The sequence below is a fragment of the Ursus americanus genome, chromosome 5 (assembly GCF_024610735.1).
Source record: "Ursus americanus isolate L20-20 chromosome 5, mUrsAme1.1.p, whole genome shotgun sequence".
Classification (NCBI taxonomy): Eukaryota; Metazoa; Chordata; class Mammalia; order Carnivora; family Ursidae; genus Ursus; species Ursus americanus.
Genome location: NC_142131.1, coordinates 2876662 through 2894248, shown reverse-complemented (window position 1 = coordinate 2894248; position 17587 = coordinate 2876662). Strand labels below are relative to the sequence as shown.

Below are 17587 nucleotides of genomic sequence, written 5' to 3'. Positions count from 1 at the left end.
TTGTTCGCAGTGCTTTTACAGCTCTGAACCACAGCTCTTCCATAAACTTCTCTTCCTTATCCTGCTTAGGACAATCAATGGCACAGTTCTTGAATTCTCGAAGTACTTACCTTCACGACATTGTTTCCTTTGGTGAAACTTATCACTCACATGTTTCTGAGTCTGAATCATTTTCTTAATCCAAAACTAGTTAAAGGATGAGACTTAGAAATTTGACTCCAAAGGGAGCTGTTTCTTCTACAAGGTTGGGAGGTTGTCTGGGGTGATGGTTCCCAGCCCGTGTCCACAGAGCTGTGTTGGACTGACTGAGATTTGAGATTTGCTTCGGGGGCTGTTAATCTTTGGCTTCCTAGGGCTCACCCCTGGAAAATCTGATTAAGTAGATTTGCGTTAGGGTTCAGGGATCTAGGTTTCAAGCTCCCAAAGCCATTCTTAAGTATGGTCAGGTTGGGGGGGCACTGAGAGTCAGGGGGACTGGTGTGGGTCAAGAGGAATAGTATATATGCACATTACTCTTTGAAAGGTGTACATAATCCATAAGAAGTGTCCCACCTATTCACTGAAGTGTCCAGGGATTCCTCCAAGAGCATAGAACAAAGCCAGAGAGCTTTTTCTGAATGTTACTTGACCTAGAATGGACTTAATGCCTTCTGATTCTGATACGGCAGGTGTCTTCTTTTCTGTTGGAATCTTTTATCTTTTATTACCTAAAAGTGATTTTGTCAGTAATCCTGACCTAGATTATGAAGTCCTTTGATCTTGGAATACATTTAAAGTTTCCTTTGAAACTGTTCCCTCAATATTCAACAACATACATTAAATTTCAGTATTGTTGGTGAAGATCACATATGCTTTATTTAATCTTTTTTTAAAAAAAAGATTGTGGAATGGGTACGTATTTTTTTTACAACTCTTTTAGACCTAATATTTTTTGTCAGTATCTTAATACTGCAGTGTCCCTCTGTTGCCTTTAATTTTCTCTCTCTCTCCATAGTCTGAATCGCAATGACATCTACAGTTCGCTCCCGGCAAGATGCTTGTCACTCTTTGCTCAGTACCCTCTGTTCATTGCTAATCTGACATACTGAATTTTAAGCCCCATATCTCCTATAAAATCCTATTTTTTCACCCAGATAAGTAGCCAAGCCTTTTATTTGAGCCCAGCATTACAAAAAAGGATGCAAAATCAGAAGATGTCAGTGAAATGGACAGTTTAAAAATAAGATAGAAAATTAAATTTGTTCCACGTGTCACTGTTGATCAGAAAACCTTTCTACATAAATTATTTTCTCTTCTCAGTGTTTTTCTGTGTGTGCTCTTATACCTTAGGCATTATTGGTAAAGGTTCTACTTAGTGATTGATTTAATTAATTGAGTGTGTCATCTACCATATGCCTCCCCCAGCCCTGGCAGACTTGTTTAATGTTTGGACATGCTGAGCCACTTGTGTGGAAGTACACACCACAGTAATGACTAAAGTGCTTTCAAATTCCACTGAATAATTGTGTACTAGATAAATATGTACTAACCATTGCATAACATGATTTAACAGCTTCAGTTCAGTGGCAGCGATTTACCAAATTACCTGTGTTATTTAAAAACCTTATTTATTTAGAGAGTTTTTTCCCCCAAAAAAGATCCTGTCATTGGGTAACATGTACAGAGCATAGCTTTGGATCACCTCAAGATGTTATGGTCTAGTCGAGTGTGTAAGTGAAACTATGAGGATATGGTGGGTAAAACCTGAGGGAGAAGAGATCACGTTGCATGATGTGCAAGATGTATGAGTATCCCGACCCATCTACTTAAAGAATTTTGTGGTAGGTTGAGAAAGAGTTTCAGTAAAACGATATACCTTGTCCTAAAATGTTTTTTGGAAAATGTTGTCAGGATTTTTAGTACTAAAGCACTGGAAAAAAAGATCTTTCTAAGTTAAGTGGACACTGTTCATTTTCTTATAATGCTTACAAATGAACTTGGTAATCTGTGTGTTGGCTAAAACTGTTACTTACAAAATACAATAAAATTAAAGTACTTGTTTGTATTTCTTTTCTATTTAAACCCTGTCAGGTAATTCCACTAATATTGTGAAAACTGCAGATATAACACTTCAACAGTTCTGTTTTTTCTTGATAGGAAGAAGAAAAGAAGTCGGTCAGTTATCCTTCTCTCGTTAGCCATGTAACTTCCTCTTTCCTGAATCATCCAGTCTTTACGATGACAGAAAAGATCCCTGTGCCCTCCCTTCAGCTGCTAGGTGAATTCTCACCGTTACTGTCATCTTTGCCTTGTGACATTCATCTCGTTAATCTGAGGACCATACAGTCAAAGGTATATGCCACAATGGATCTAGGAAGAATTACTCTTTTGTAATATATTTGACATAAGGGATGAGAAGCAGAAGGAAATTCAGCTGACCGTTGAACAGCATGAGCTAGAATCGCATGGGTCCGCTTACGCAGATTGTCTCCGATAAACACTGTACAGTACTAAAAATGTATTTTCTCTTCCTTACGGTTTTCTTAACGTTTTCTTTTCTCTAGCTTACTTTATTATAGGAATACAGTGTAATATACATATAACATACAAAATGTGTGCTGATCACCTGTTCATGTTATCAATAAGACTTCCAGTCAATAGTAGGCCGTTAGTAGTTATGTTGTGAGAGAGTCAGTCATGCGGATTTTTGACTCGGGGCGGGGGGGGGGTCGTCGCCCGTAACCCCCTGCACTGTTCAATGGTCAACTGTACTGTGAGTTTTACTGTGCTTCAAGGAGCCCTTCAGAGGACTTGGCCTTTAGGCAGAGTCACTCTGCCTTTCATTTGACTGTTGCTCTATAGTTTAGAGCATATCCCACCACTAATAGATGTTAATCCTGGATAAAGTTCTGTATGGTGAGAAGGTCAGGGAATATTATCTTTTTACAGATAAGAAAGCAAAAGCTGGCCTGGGGTCACATAATAGTAGGTGGGAGAACAGGCCTTAAGATCAGCTCTACTGGCATTTTCCATTCATTTCTCCTTGTTAGCCAGTGTTTCTTGAGGAGTTAGAGAATTAAGAAGCATAGCATTTAATTATTTCTGTATCAGAGGCCTTATACATTCATATATTTCTCCTGAAAATCACTGCAACTCAGACCTTTGCGTTGAGAAACCAACTATTTAGAGACATCTAAAGATATACTAGAAGAAGAAAGGGGAGGGTTTTATTAGATTTGGAATTTTAATTCAGTTAGACTGCTATTGTTTACATGTATGCCTACTTTTAAAGTCAGAGATTGCATTTGAAAAGAGTAAAAATTAGACATTTGACATCATTTTTACCTTTTGTAGAGCTGTTTTGATATTATGAATTGGCATATGCGTAGCTGGAAATAGTAAGTGTTTAGGGATTCTGTGGGGAATGTAATAAATGGCCTGAGTATGAAAAGAAGAGAATGTTCATGTTTGAGGACCACATAAGAAGAGAAAAATGTTTTGTTTAAGCACAAAGAACTAAAGCAAACCAAGTAAAGTAAGGATAAATGCTTGTAAATTTGGACATATAGGGCTTTTAAAACTGTATGACCAAGAGAAGGAACTTAGGCCTGTGTATCCATACAGCTTGTGATAATGAATACATGTGAACACAGGAGGCCTGCATATATCTGCATGTGTCAGAAGGCTTGTTTGATCATGTGAACAAACCTGCAGAATTTATTTTGTGCCGACTACGTGCCAGTTACAGCTAAAGGCACTAGGGATACCATTGTGAACAAACCAGACAATAACCCCTGCCTTTCTGAAGCATGGATTCTAGTGGGAGGAGAAAAATAAAGAAGAAAAAATAAGAGGAACATATGAAGTGTTAGATGGTGATAAGTGTCAGGGAGGGAAAACAGGGAAGGATGGTTCTGGAAGGTGACACGAGTTTTCATAGTGTGGTTAGAAGAGGACCTTGCAGAAAGGGTGTTAATGGAGTAAAAGTCTGAAGGAGGTTAGAGAATAAGAGACTTTTACAGATTTCTGGGGGTAGAGTGGTCTGGGAAGAGTTACAAGCAAGTAGGAAGGCCTCCACGTGGGTGCCATGGTGAGAATAGAAGCTCCATGTGACCTGGCCTTTTCTTTGATTCCTTGTTGCATCCTGTTGCCTGGAAGACTGCCTGCACGTAGTGGGAGCTCACCAACAATTTGCTGATTGAGCAAATCTCACGAGTGTTCTTTCTAGGTGTCTGCCACAGTCTTCAGTGGGTCGACTTTTCTTTTTTTTTTCTTTTTTTAAAGATTTTTTATTTATTTATTTGACAGAGATAGAGACAGCCAGCGAGAGAGGTAACACAAGCAGGAGGAGTGGGAGAGGAAGAAGCAGGCTCATAGCGGAGGAGCCTGATGTGGGGCTCGATCCCATAATGCTGGGATCACGCCCTGAGCCGAAGGCAGACGCTTAACCGCTGTGCCACCCAGGCGCCCCAAGTGGGTCGACTCTTTGACTCACGGGAAAAACACACCAGAGATGGATAGCCTCCCTGAGTTTTCCTCGCATTAATTCATGAGCTAAAGGGAATGAGGGGATAGACTGGGGGGTGCCAAAGACTCTGAGCCTCAGGTTGCCGTCTCTGGGCATGGATGGTAGAGGACGTAGGCAACCTAAGGATCTGAGGGCTTCTGGGGCGCACGGCAGCCACTGCTCCTTAGCCTTGTTTCTAGGTGACTGTTGCCCATGATTGTTTTCTTGAAGCAGATCCAGTTGTCTAGAGTCAATGAATGTAGGGTTTCACCCTCTGTAATCCAGGCCTGGCACTTGATCCTCTTTTCTGTGGTTACCTGCTCCTTTCATTCTCCCTGCTTATTGCCTGGCTTCCTGTCAAACAATTCTCAGCACTTCCCAGATTAAATTCCATTGCTACTGAGTTGGTTCAGAGCCTCCAGCATTTAGGCTCTGTACAGTCTGGCCTCCACTCACTATGTCCACTTGGCTTCCCCTTGCTACTCGCACCCTTCGACAGGTGGCCCACCTCCACTGCCCTGATGGCTGGCCAAGTGCTGACTCAGCTACCCTTTATAAAACGGGGCTGATACCAGATCTGCCTGCTGCAGGCCTGTTGTGAGAAACACGTAAACTAAGGCTGTGAAAGCCCTTTGAAAACATACGTTGTTGTCCTGAGGGTCCTGACCGTACTTGCCAACTCAGGTGCAAACTGGGGTTTAGCAGAGGAAATAAAAAGCAATTTAACCATTTGACCGGGAAGAATAAAGACTGAAATGTTAATGCTTAACCATAACTGTCATGCAGAACTCAGCATTTGGGGCTGTTTTACATTATCCTATCAATCAGTGCTGCTTCCTGTGTTAGTCTTTGACTCCTAGCACATATTTCTAATAGTTGTTTAAAAGTTGACCAGTAATCCAAGGGGATTGATTGGTCCATTCAGAATCACTTCTTTAAAGAATTGCTTTCTGTTCCTTCACCTCTGATAACAGGAAAATAATCATTGAAAGAAGGTGATGTAGGTATTGAATCAAAGACAGCCTGGCACTTAGAAAGGTGTCAAGCGTAATTTCATGGTTACACTAAAAGAAGACAGATGTGACTTGGAAGAAATCCAGAAGCCAGACCTCAGCATTTTGGATTATGTTCCTATTTTGTGTGTGCTGGCAGCCCCAAACATGCAGTAATGAATCGTTCCTTTGGAGGTTGCAAAGCATTTTTCCCACTGAAATAATGTCAACATTGCTCTCGGCTTCCAAGCAAGACCAGAGGTCTCCATCGGCCTGGATGTAAGGGAGCATTTTCCTGACCGCCGCCTCCCGGTATTTCCGCGAGCAGTGTGCCCGAGACCCCGTGACACGAGGGAGCCACATCCTTCTGCCTCACCTCCTCACTGGCAGCGTGATGGACGAGGCCCCTGCTTGCCCAGCTCCTGGGCCACCGTCTGCAGGTTCCTCAACCTCACTCCTCAGGGAGAAAGTGGTTATGGGCTCGAGGAGCAGGGAGAGAGGCAAGGGAGGGTCTGCAGGGGTGCAGACCCACCAAGGCGCTGCAGCATTTCCAGTGACCGGTCCTCAGAGTCAGTGCGTCTGATCACACCGGGGAGATTTGGAAATAGAGACTTTAACAAATTTCCCCATCTCTGAGATTCTGATTCCGTAGGCCTGGGGTGGTGGAACTTAGGAATTAGTAATTTTTTAAAACTCTCATGATTCTAGAAATTACCGTTATCTCCATTTACTAAATTGGGAAAGTCAGAGTTAGAAAGTAGATGACTAAGATAAAATTACGCAGCAGTACGTGGCAGAATGGGGGCCCACAGGCAGGCTTCCTGAATCTGGGTGCTCTACTGGGCCTCAGGGGGTGGTGTGCGACTTCTTAAGAGTTACTAAATCTGCTCCTCAGAGTCCAGTTTTTCAGGAATTATTCTGTATTGGTAGATGAGTTTATGGTTTTACATAAGCATATCTTGCTCTTATTTTGATATGTTTTTGGAAAAAACTAATTGCATGTCATATAGTTGCAGTCAGATGAAGATGGGAGCAAACATCTCTTAAACCCTGTCTCACAGCACTGCCGAGTGCCCCAGCGTCTAGCCCTAGCGCAGTCCCGTCCAGCAGTGTAACTGTCTGCCTTCTCCTCCTGTAGGCTCGGCCCCTCTCTCTTCTCTTTACCGTCTCCTTTTCTTATACTGTCAAAAGCTTGAGATACTCAAAAGAAGATCTGTAAAGACTTGAAAACTGGGGAACAGGAGCACCGCTGAAGTGTTCGGGAATGGGAAAACCATGCCATTAGGAAAGGGTATTGATTAAGGGGGAAGGGAGTCTTGGTACAGAGGATGCTGGGAGAATCTCACGGGGGCACGGATCATCGGTTGGGGTTCTGTAGGCTGCAGTGATAGGTTCAGCCTGGAATGCGGACATTCCAGGGACCAGAAGGAATTTGATTAAGCCATTTAATTAGGCTTCATGGAGCCATTCTGCCTTGGTGTTTTGGACACCAATATGTTATTCAATCTTTTTCTTTCCCCCAGATTATTTTCCCCACTTTTATGTTCAGATATATTTTATTTAATTCATTTATAGATATGTATCTTTATATCTCTATCTACCTCTATCTCTGTGTATTACATTTAGCCCTGTTCTCTGTGACATTTTATTCTAAGTTCTGCTTAACCATTTCTCGTAAATAGTTAACAAATCATTTCAACATCAGCACCACTTACTGAATGAGATTTCTCTCTCCACTTGTTTACACCGCCCCCTTTTCTTGTAAGAGGCAGTTGAAGGTTTTTACTTCATTTTGCCTTTCTTATAAGAATAGATTGGTGCTTTATTAATCTCCCTGGCTTCTGGAAAGGTGAAAATTGCGGAGAAAATTTCCTTTGTTGTACATATCTAAGAACAGCCATTCACCTTCCCTGTTCTTTCTGTCATCTTATCTTGTTGATCAAAACAGGATAACTGTTATTGGACATTTTAATGAATGCCCTGGAAAATGAATTTCTACTGGTTATTTCCTGTCTCAGAACTTAAAATGCAGCGTGCAATTTTCTCACCTTTCCAGATGCCAGAATACCGGAAAGATGGATGTCGGTAGGCGTTTTCAAGGAACCTGGGCAGGTTGGAGAAATTTTTCCACCACGTGTTTAGCCATGCCTTAATCTATATAGACCTTAGACATTCTTTGACCGAGGGTGGGGACACATTTCTCTTGGAGAATCTAGTCAGAGTTACAGCTTCTTTCTTCTACAGAAGAAAAGTGGATGCACATAACGTTTACTTCAGTGTCCGAAAGAGTACTCATCTGTGAAGCTCACATTATTAATGAGCAAATCCGGTTTCTTTAGCTGTGAGCCGGGACCAGCACAGCTCTCTGTTCTGAGTTCTCACCCACTTTGATAGAGAACACTTGCCTGCTCCTTTGCTTCGGAGACACTGCCATGTGCGTGTTTAATTTTCAGAACGGCCTTAAATCCTGTTTAAAATGGGGTGAATGGATGGGTAAGCAAGCCGGATGGATGGAAATGACAGTGTCCAAACCTTCTTTCTGAATTGACGTGTGTTTTTGTTAAGCCATGGTTTTAGTGCTGCTGGAACCTTGGATTAAAGACTCCCGTTTTCTAACCTCACATCAGAGAGTGAGCTCCTTCCTGTTACAGCCTTTTCTTCTATTCCGTGAGAAGTGCTCTTTCTCTTCTCCCTCCTAGCGGGACGTCCGTGAGCGCCCATAGCTCGAGCGAAGGCAGGCGGGTGGAGCTCGTGTGTGTGAGTCACGCTGCCTTTGAGCACATCACCTGCACTTACTGGCCGGTTCACTTAGCACACGGCCCCTCGTTCTCCCACGTGCCTCATTCTCAAGGTGGCCATGATAGTAGGACCCACCTTAGAGATGTTCTGGGGATGAAATGAGTTAATGTTTGTAGACCACTTAGAACAGTATCTGGCACGTAGTAAGCACTCAGTGCTTGACGAATGAAGGTTCTCGGTGGTGGGAGTTCAGTCGTGAGCAGTGGTGATTGTTACTAAAGATGAAATAAAAATGTAGGCACTTCTTTTTTTTATGAATTGGAGGTTGAAGTTTATTCTCAGAATAAACTCCATGTCACCTTGACGTGTATTCCATATATATTTTTTGAAAAATTATTAATAAGGTACCTCAACATTGTCTGTGTGCCAGGCATTATGCTGAGTGTTCTCTCTGTAAAGAGAGCCATATTTAGCTCTCCCAGCAGTACTGTGAAGGTAGGCAATATTGTGCCCCCCGTTATACAAGAGGAAACTAGCTGACCTAGGGATGGTAGGTAGCTTTCCCAGGTCATGCAGCCAGTAAATGGGGTGCCGAGAGGCACACCCCAGCGTGTCTGACTCCAGATGCCCACCCAGAACGTTATACTCCTCTTGTATGGGAACAGAGGGGAGCGAGAGTGCTGAAAATGTTAGGGAATACTCTGCCTGTTTTTCTCTTGACCTCAGTAATGAGGGGACACCCTTAGAAGGATCCACCCACCATCTGTGGGCAAGATCATGAAGGACTAATGTAGGGTCAGTCTGTGATCATTGTTAGTTGACTGTGCGAGGACATGCTTCACGACCGGGATGTTGACATGCGCTGGAATATAGTAACGCAGCCTTGTATACCACCTCCGCTGTTTCAGAGGCTGCTGTGAGACGAATCGAGTTCTTCCGTGAGAGGTGATCTGTACAGGGTCCCGCACACGGCAAGTGTGCTCAGAAGGTGTTAGCAGCGATTACTGTTACTGTCACTGAGGTTGGCCCTTGATCCTCCGAGGGGCGCTTCACGCGTCTCACCGAGTTTTCTGAGTTCTGAGAGGTTAAATGACGTCTTCTCAGACACAGGACTGGTTGGTGAGAACCAGACCAAACCTTGCCCCCGATCCAGCTTTTTCTAGCTCTGATGGCTTCTTTCTGCGAGCCACACCGTCTTCCCTCCACCCCCCAGTCGCCAGAGACACCTCCCGGGCCCTGCTTAGCCTCAGAGCTGCAGGTTGCTTTATCCCCTTGAAGAAAGTTCTACAGCGGATTCTCTGAGGGACTTTGGAACACCCAAGCCTTCCTGAAGGGATTCAGCCTCAACCGTGAGCGGAGCTGTTTTACACAGACGCTTATTTTGAAGCTCCCCTAGCACAGTGCTTGGCACAATTTCGAACTTTGTAAATTTTCTTCCCTACCCCCTTCCTTTTTTTTTTTTTTTTCCTGAGGTCCAAATAGTACTGATACATTAATGAATATAAAAACAGGTCTTTCAAAGTCTGTTTACTCTCCTCAAGTGAACAGCATCTTTTTTGTGGAGGTATCTGTTTTCTTGCATGCATATTCAAGTTCAATTCACAGTTTCCCTACTTTGAAAAACAGTTTTCTTGGAAATAAAATGACGAGACAGACTTTGAAACTGAAAAACTGCTGCTTTGCCTCAGGTATTTTTGCTTGAAAACTGATACTTTCATGAATATTTAATTTTTAAAAACTTGGACAAGATGATTGCTATTTCGGTTGGTGTTCTGGTTGTTACGAAAGTGATGCAGTTTTAGTTTTGAGAGAAAGTGGAACTTCTTTTCCATCGGTGAAAATTACTCTTTATGACTTCAATTTCTACTTTTCATGTTGTTTAAATCTCTTGTAAAATGAATGGCAAAATTCCAAAGATGCTTCCTTTTTTCTTTTTTTATTGTCACCTCCCGTCTGCTAAAGGCCTCACACATTCATTATTTCAAGAGCAGATGTGTTGCAGGAAATTTCACAAAGCCTGCTGTCAGGTGGTTTTGTGAGGATGGTCTAGTAAGTTAAAATGGCCAAATGCTTAGGTTATAATGGTCGGTGCTTTTAAAAGAGCCTCATCAATAGACCATCTAAGTAGTGAATCTGAATTGGGACCTTGTTATGATCTTGATGCATGATTGTTGACGTGTAGTTTGGAGGGTCTCTGATTCCTCAGCTGCAAAGTTATGATGTCACTAAAGAAAATTTGTGAATAATAAGTTAAGGGAGAGTATTGTTTAATTGGTAGCTATTGGGGAGATAATCACCAATATTTATTTGATAGATTATATTGATAGAAATAAAAATAGCTAAAATGTACCGAGGGCTTCCTCTGCTGCAGACACTGGGCTGAGTCCCTGTTACACCATTGAATTTCATTTCATCTCCATTTTATGGTAAAGGAAAAACCAGGTTTTGCTAGAAACATCTAGGAAATTGCAGAGCTAGGATCTAGATCTCGAGCTGCCTGACTCCCAACCCAGGTTCTGATCCACTTTCTACAGCTTCTGCACCAACACGTTCTGTCCTGTAAGCTAAGCCACCAAACACGGTATTGTCAGCATCTTACAAGATACCATGACTCATGAAGAAGGGAAACGTGTCCGTGACTATTCCAAGACTACGCACTTAGTCCATGACAGAATTGCCCTTGTTGTTCTCCTGCAGACCTTATGTATATGATAAACGAAGGATTTTTTTTGCTGTGCTCTTTTCATGCTGTTTTGGGACTGTGTGAAACACATTGAAATTTTATTAGAAATCCTTATCATACGATTTACATTTGCTATGTTTATCGTGTTGGTCCTGTGATGACTCAGAATTCCTTAAATGACTTTTTCCCTCTGCCTTCAAACAAAGTCGTAGCAGTACCACAGCAAAATACCAGTGTGAAATGTCATAAAACAGGTTATCCCCGCCAAGAATCTGAGGTGAGGACAGCTTTCAATTGTTCGGGCACATTAGAATCAAATCAGTGGTGAGAGCGCCGGCAGCTCTTCGGAAAAGGTGTCTCTATGGCACATTTAAAAATCCCATCCCCTAGTGAGGAGGATTAAGAACTTGGACATATTCGTAACTGTGGCCACAGAAGAGGAGAGGGGGTCACTTTCATCATAGGTCAGTGCGGCACACACTCAACTCCTTCGAATAGCTGGACCTTTCTTAATTCGTCCAAGGATTCTTAGTTTATTTTGCTTATTATCAGAAGCATCTCCCTCCTTTAGGAAACATAAAATTTATCAAGAGAACCGTAATTTAAAACATTCAGAGCACTCATGGCATCCTTACTTAAATGGACGCAGGAAATTTTCCCGTAGGAAAGTGTGCACTGATCCCTGTAGCGGACTCGTCGTGTTTAGTATTTCTCTCTTCGCCTGCGCAAGAAGAATAGCTTCTGTAATGTGAATTTAAATGAAACATCAAGCTAATAAATGTGGTTGGCCTAGCAAGTGATAAGCATAACTAATTCAATTTAAATGTCTTTTGTATAAAAATAATGAACCAATGCATTAAAGATTAAAAATGTTAATGCAATTAGCAAAAATTAGCATTCAATAAAGAAGTGTGTTTCAGTTGTGAGATGGATAATACATCATTCAATGACCAGATAAGGACTAAATTCAGATACACTTTATTCAACTGATGTATATGTTAAAAACTAAATAAATAAAAATTAAATGCCTTATTTGCCCCTTTGCAATGACGTGGATGGAACTAGAGGGTATTAGGCTAAGCGAAATAAGTCAATCAGAGAAAGACAATTATCATGTGATCTCACTGATGTGGACTTTAAGAAACAAAACGAGGATCGTAGGGAAAGGAGGGAAAAGTAAAACAAGATGAAACCAGAGAGAGAGACAAACCATAAGAGACTTTTAATCGTAGGAAACAAACTGAGGGTTGCTGGAAGGGAGAGGGGTTAGGGGATGGGGTGATAGACATTAAGGAGGGCATGTGATGTAACGAGCACTGGGTATTATGTAAGAGTGATGACTCACTGACCTCTACCTAGACATGAAACCAATAATACATTGTATGTTAGGTAATTGAATTTATATTTTTAAAAAATATAAATAAATAAATAAATAAATAAATGCTTTATTTGAAGAAACTTTGATGAAACAGTATGTGGCATGTAGGCAAAAGGACACCCAGGTCCTCCGGGACTGTGCCAGAATCGAGGGCATGAGGTGACTTACTAAGGAACCTTAAAACATAACGTCACTTGCCTCCTTGTGGGAGAGGGAGGGGCATGTAGCAGGCGTGGCAGTGAACGTGGGACCTGAGGGGAAATGAATTTTCCTGGCTTCACTGCTAAATAAAGTGAGCATTTGTGGTTTGGGGATACTGACTTCAAGACGGTGGACTCTACAGTGGTGTCGCTATTGGCCTTAATGTTTCTGTGGCATGTTGTCACTCTCTGCTCGTCTGCAGGTGGACGGCAAGCATTCCGATGAGGCAGCCTTGATCCTCCACAGGAAGGGGTTTGACTGCCGCTTCTCTAGCAGAGACACGGGGCTGCTTTGTTCCACGACCCAGGGAAAGGTGAGCTGAAAAGTGCTTTGTGCTTGTTGACTTCATGCGCTTTGAAATCCTTGCTTTCTGCCAATAGTTCTGACAATACGATAATGTTTCATTGCCTCTTCACGGACTCCTTCGCCTCAGCTGCTGTGATCAGCTCAAGTCTCTCCATCTTAAGAAGGCACTTTCTCAGCCTTCAATCTCTTCTCCTTGTCAGCATCAAAATGCATGTCTGGAACACGTGCACATGTGAGGACAACATTCTTAGGCCTTCTGTGGCCGGCCGACAAAGCATCTTCTTCCCACCCACCCCTCATATTTCCTGCTCTGTCATTCATGCTCATGTGGGATCTAGTTCTGGAAAGTCTCAGAGGGGCTAAAGCAGGTTTTGTCATAACTAAAGTGGGGTGGGGAGCGGTAGGGAAGCGACAGGCGACCCTGGCCAGTCGGGGAGTCTCACCACAGCCCCGGAGCAGCCTTACTTAGCTCCAGTCAGTTGTTTCCCTGGGGAAATGAGGCTCTCGATCTCCTGATGGAGCCAGGTTTGCATAGGAATCCGCCGCGTGCCAGCCGAACAGGTCCTCGGGCTGACCTGCCCTCGGGCTGACCTGCCGGCCTGCCAGTGTTTCTGTCTCCTTGGAGCTGGCCTTGCTGGTAGTTCCCTTTAGCCTCTCCTTGGAAGGAAATGAACCTCCAGCCTCTGCCTCTGGCTCTGAGCAGGTTGTGCTCACAGAAGACAGCTGGATGGCACACAGGCGGGTCTACCCCATGGGGCAGCTCAGCTGACCCAGCTCTTCCCCAAAACCTCACAGATACCCTGGATGAGACTCAAGTGATTCAGTCTCCACCCTACAAATCAGAGTGTGCATAGGGTCTGAAAAGGAGAGAAAAGAAAATATGGTAGGGGGTCGAAATCCACTTAGGCAGATAAGCTTCTCCATTTCTTGTGTCATGTCTACGTGGAGTTATTGTGAAGAAAGCACTGATTTTTTTCATTATATTTACATTTTCCTTATTACCGATGTGAGTATACTTGGTTGTAAGCATTTGTATGTAGACGTTAAGGCATCAGGTCTTAAGGGGATTGTATGGTCCAGAGAGACGTAGGGTGAGAAACCCTGAGAATGGGACTCACCCGCACGAGGAGCCTTGCTTGTAGCGGGCCTGTGTCCTTCCTCTCAGTTCTTTGTGAAGAAGAAGAACCACGACTGTTAGGGTAGATGTTGAGTTTAAGAGGATACAGATGTTTTTAAAGCTTGCTGGCTCGTAGATATCTTTTCTTTCATTGAGAAAGTGTCCCCTGCCTATGGTAGTTCCCAGTAAATTCGGAATAAGAATGTAGAGTGAGCCGTCCTCTGCTGGTTACCCTTCTCCCAGGTGTCCCTCCAAGGACAGTCTGTGCCCAAGCACATACAGCTCTGCCCAGTCTCCTTCCCCTTCCCCTTTTTATCATTAAAAGAAAACTTTAAATACACTGTTTCATTCTCCTACTATTTTCCACTGAATAAATACATAGATGTGCTCCTAATCTTTCTTCAAAGTTGACTGAACTGTGCAACTTTTTTTTATTATTTTCTAGATTTTGGTACAGAAGCTTTTTAGCATGTTTACTGTTGCAAGTCTCATACCTTCCTCATTATCCTTGATGCATTCACCTCCAGACGCCCGAAATATAAGTGAAATCCACTTGAGTCCCATGGAAATCAGCACATTCCGAATCCAGTTGAGATGAACCTGGCTTCCAGATTCAGATTGGGAAGCATTGTCTTTTATACACTTCTTGGTTTGACGTGCAATAAGGAAGCACATTTTTTAGCTTCTGGCTACTGTGAGGACATGAATTCTGTGATTGTTTTTTGGTTTTTTGTTTGTTTTGTTTTGTTTTACCAGTACAGAAAGAAAAAAAAAAAAGCCATGCTATAGCCAATTTTTTTCTTTTAAGTTCCATCCATGAACCACCACCACCATCAGTATGAATCGATGCAACGAAGGAAGAAATGTCTAAAACAACCTCTCCACAGATTGTATCTCAGGTTAAATGCTAACTAACTATGTCTGTGTCGGGGGTTGTGAAGAGATTGTTGTAAGTATTCACGTTGCTGATCCTTCATTAGTTTTACAAAAATACCCTTTTTTACCAAAATGGAATAAAAAGCTGAGGGGTAACAGCTAATGGCCAAAATGGTTGCAGTCGTTCATACCCGTTAGAAAAATTTTGTGTATTGAAATGTGTGGAAAAGTGCAATCCATCAACCCTTATGATATCTGTACATCGTTGATCTTCACACCTTTTTCTAATGTACCACTTGACCCTCCCTTTTCACCCTTTGTAAGTATTTCCAGAAGTAGCAGATTTTGAATCATTCAGTAGTAGAAAAAGAGGCATATTTTCATTACTTGACAATGTGGGATAGGTGCAATTTATTCCATTGTCACTAAAATAGAAGAAGCAATTCCATAGGTACCAGAACCTCTTTTAGGTACCACAAGGTGTCTTTTTACACAGCTCATTTGAATACAGATGTTCAGAGAGGGGTTTTCTATTTTAAAAATAACCATATCAAGATAAATGTGCCTTATTTTTTTATAAGTCTTGTTAAATCTTTTGGTGTCCATATGACTGTTTGAGGAAGGGGGGAGCGGGCGGGGGGTGGGGAGAAGGTGGGTACTTTCTATGACACGTAAAGTGTTATCAGTTTTGCCTGACAATGCTGGCCACGTTCTGATCTGTTTCATTAAATTTGTGGTGATGTTATTCTAAACATTTTGACTATTTGAATGTACTGAGATGTCAGAAAACAAAACAAGGAAGAAAAAATACTGCTAATTAAAATATGCTGCTGCCAAGACGACTGCAGCTTGAAGCAAGGATTTTGTAACATGCAAAATCCATACACTGTTTCCATTTCCAAGGAGGTAACTCTATGAAAGAATGCTTTAAAAGGGAACCTGTTTCGAAACCCACTTATATGTAGTTCATCGTGATTTATTTTATTAAAGAACATGTGTGTTGAGTGAATTTCAAACTTTTGTACGTGCTAACCTCAAAGTGAAGTTCCAAGCCTATGTGCCATTACAATACTTTTGATAACATTTATTTGGGATCACCATTAATGTGACATTAAAATTGAAGCAACATTAGAAACATTTAGAGTATTCAGTTTTAGGATAGAAAGGATTCGTTGAGTATGTACACTTTTGAAAATTCTCTTTGTGTTACCGAATAAATTTAGTATTCTCTGACTTTAAACTTCCTTTTACCTCCTGCCATTCCAGCATCTTCGTAGAGAAGTTGAAACCTAATTTCCGCTTCACCATGTGGTCTGATAGATCATCTGTTGGTTTTTTTTTTTTTTTATCAAGATGCAGCTCCTAAGATTATCGCTAAGTTATGTTAAGTTCATAAACTTTTTTCGCCTTTAATGATTAAGGAAACAATACTAGTGTTGATGAAGATATTATAAGGGAGTAATTTCATGCAATAAACATGTACTGTAAGTTTCCTTCCTCATTTTGAGGGATAAACAACTAAAAGGAAAAAAAAAAAAAGAAAAACTTCCTTTTTGTGGACATCTGTAGATGTTAAGATTGCCAGAAGCAAATCCCAGGAATAAGATCAGTATTTTCATTGCATCTTAAATGTAAAACCTTCCTTTGGGAGTTCACTGTGTTCTGTGGTTAAGTGGGTGCGCTTAATCATCCTGGAAATTCTGATCAGTTGAAATAAAAAACCTTGATGCAATAACAGTGGTTTTGCCACTTCTGGTTGTTTGAGGTGGATCTGTCCCGTGTCAGTCCGGGTCTTGGTGTGTGTTGCCACCAGCGGTTCACAGGTAAAGCAGAAATTCTCTTTAAACCAGCAAGTTTCTGCTTTTTATTTTTAGAATAAATCATCAGGGAAATGAAGAGAGGATGCTTTTGCTTTGGGTCGTGGTCAAGAACCGATTAAATAATGTAGTGTCTCTGGCACACACTAAAACCACACACTTCAGTTGTGATCTCGGTGGCATATCTGTTTGCTTAGGTATTTTTACATTTGTTATCGCAGATGTTCAGTTGAGCAAGTAGTTCATTCCGTCCTGTGATTTTTTTTTTTTTTTTTTGAAAATTTGAGCTTATACCTGCAGTGTTTGAGAACTCGGCCTCTTTGTTTTCTTCAAATACTGATTAAAATAAAATGCTATCAAATGTGTTGTGAAACATTGTAATTACCTTCCCATGTCTTTGTTGTACTTGTGCCGAAATGTTTTCACATTCCTTTGTCTGGAAGAAAATCTTTGCTTTGATTTTGATTATGTTGCTTATCTTGGAATCAAATAGGTTTTGATATTTTTCTCTTGGAAGATTTTATATCTTTTTGGGAATATGTAATATAAGATCTCTAATAAAAGACAAATCTTACCATGTACACAGTCCTCTAGAGTGCTGCTTAAGTCTTATTTTTTAAACAACGTATATTAATACGTTTTGAGGGGTAGGGTAAAACAGTGAGGGTCTATTCTTTGTTCTTTCAGGAATGAATCACTCCACCTTCTGCCCAATTCTATTTGGGAAATACAGTTTTAGAGAGCAAGTGGCAGACAGGGTGGGAGGGGTGGTGAGTTTCTTGTCTGGATTTGGGGTCACCTTTGCGTTTGGAGTCTAGGAACCTTCCTGACAGCCCGGTACCTGTGGGGCCTTCTGAGCCAATTGGAGGAGCATGTTCTTGTCAGATTCCATTTATTACAGGACAAAAATGAGAGTAAGACAACACGTGGGCCAAGAAGGTCCTTGTGAGCTGATCCAGAAGGTAGAGTGGGTTGAGAGTGGGACCTGGAGG

The 17587-nt window shown here is 41.8% G+C and overlaps 1 protein-coding gene across 1 annotated transcript in view; it reads left to right on the top strand.

The window, feature by feature from the left end:
- The window catches only part of MAN2A1 (mannosidase alpha class 2A member 1), a 171177-nt gene extending 154001 nt beyond the window's left edge, over nt 1-17176 (top strand). Inside the window, exons 20-22 of the mRNA XM_045808255.2 lie at nt 2137-2331; nt 12682-12792; nt 14348-17176. Of these exons, the coding sequence (XP_045664211.1) occupies nt 2137-2331; nt 12682-12792; nt 14348-14500 (459 nt within the window). The 3' untranslated portion in view covers nt 14501-17176. The remainder of the gene's footprint in view (nt 1-2136; nt 2332-12681; nt 12793-14347) is intronic.
- Nucleotides 17177-17587: the final 411 nt, after the last annotated feature.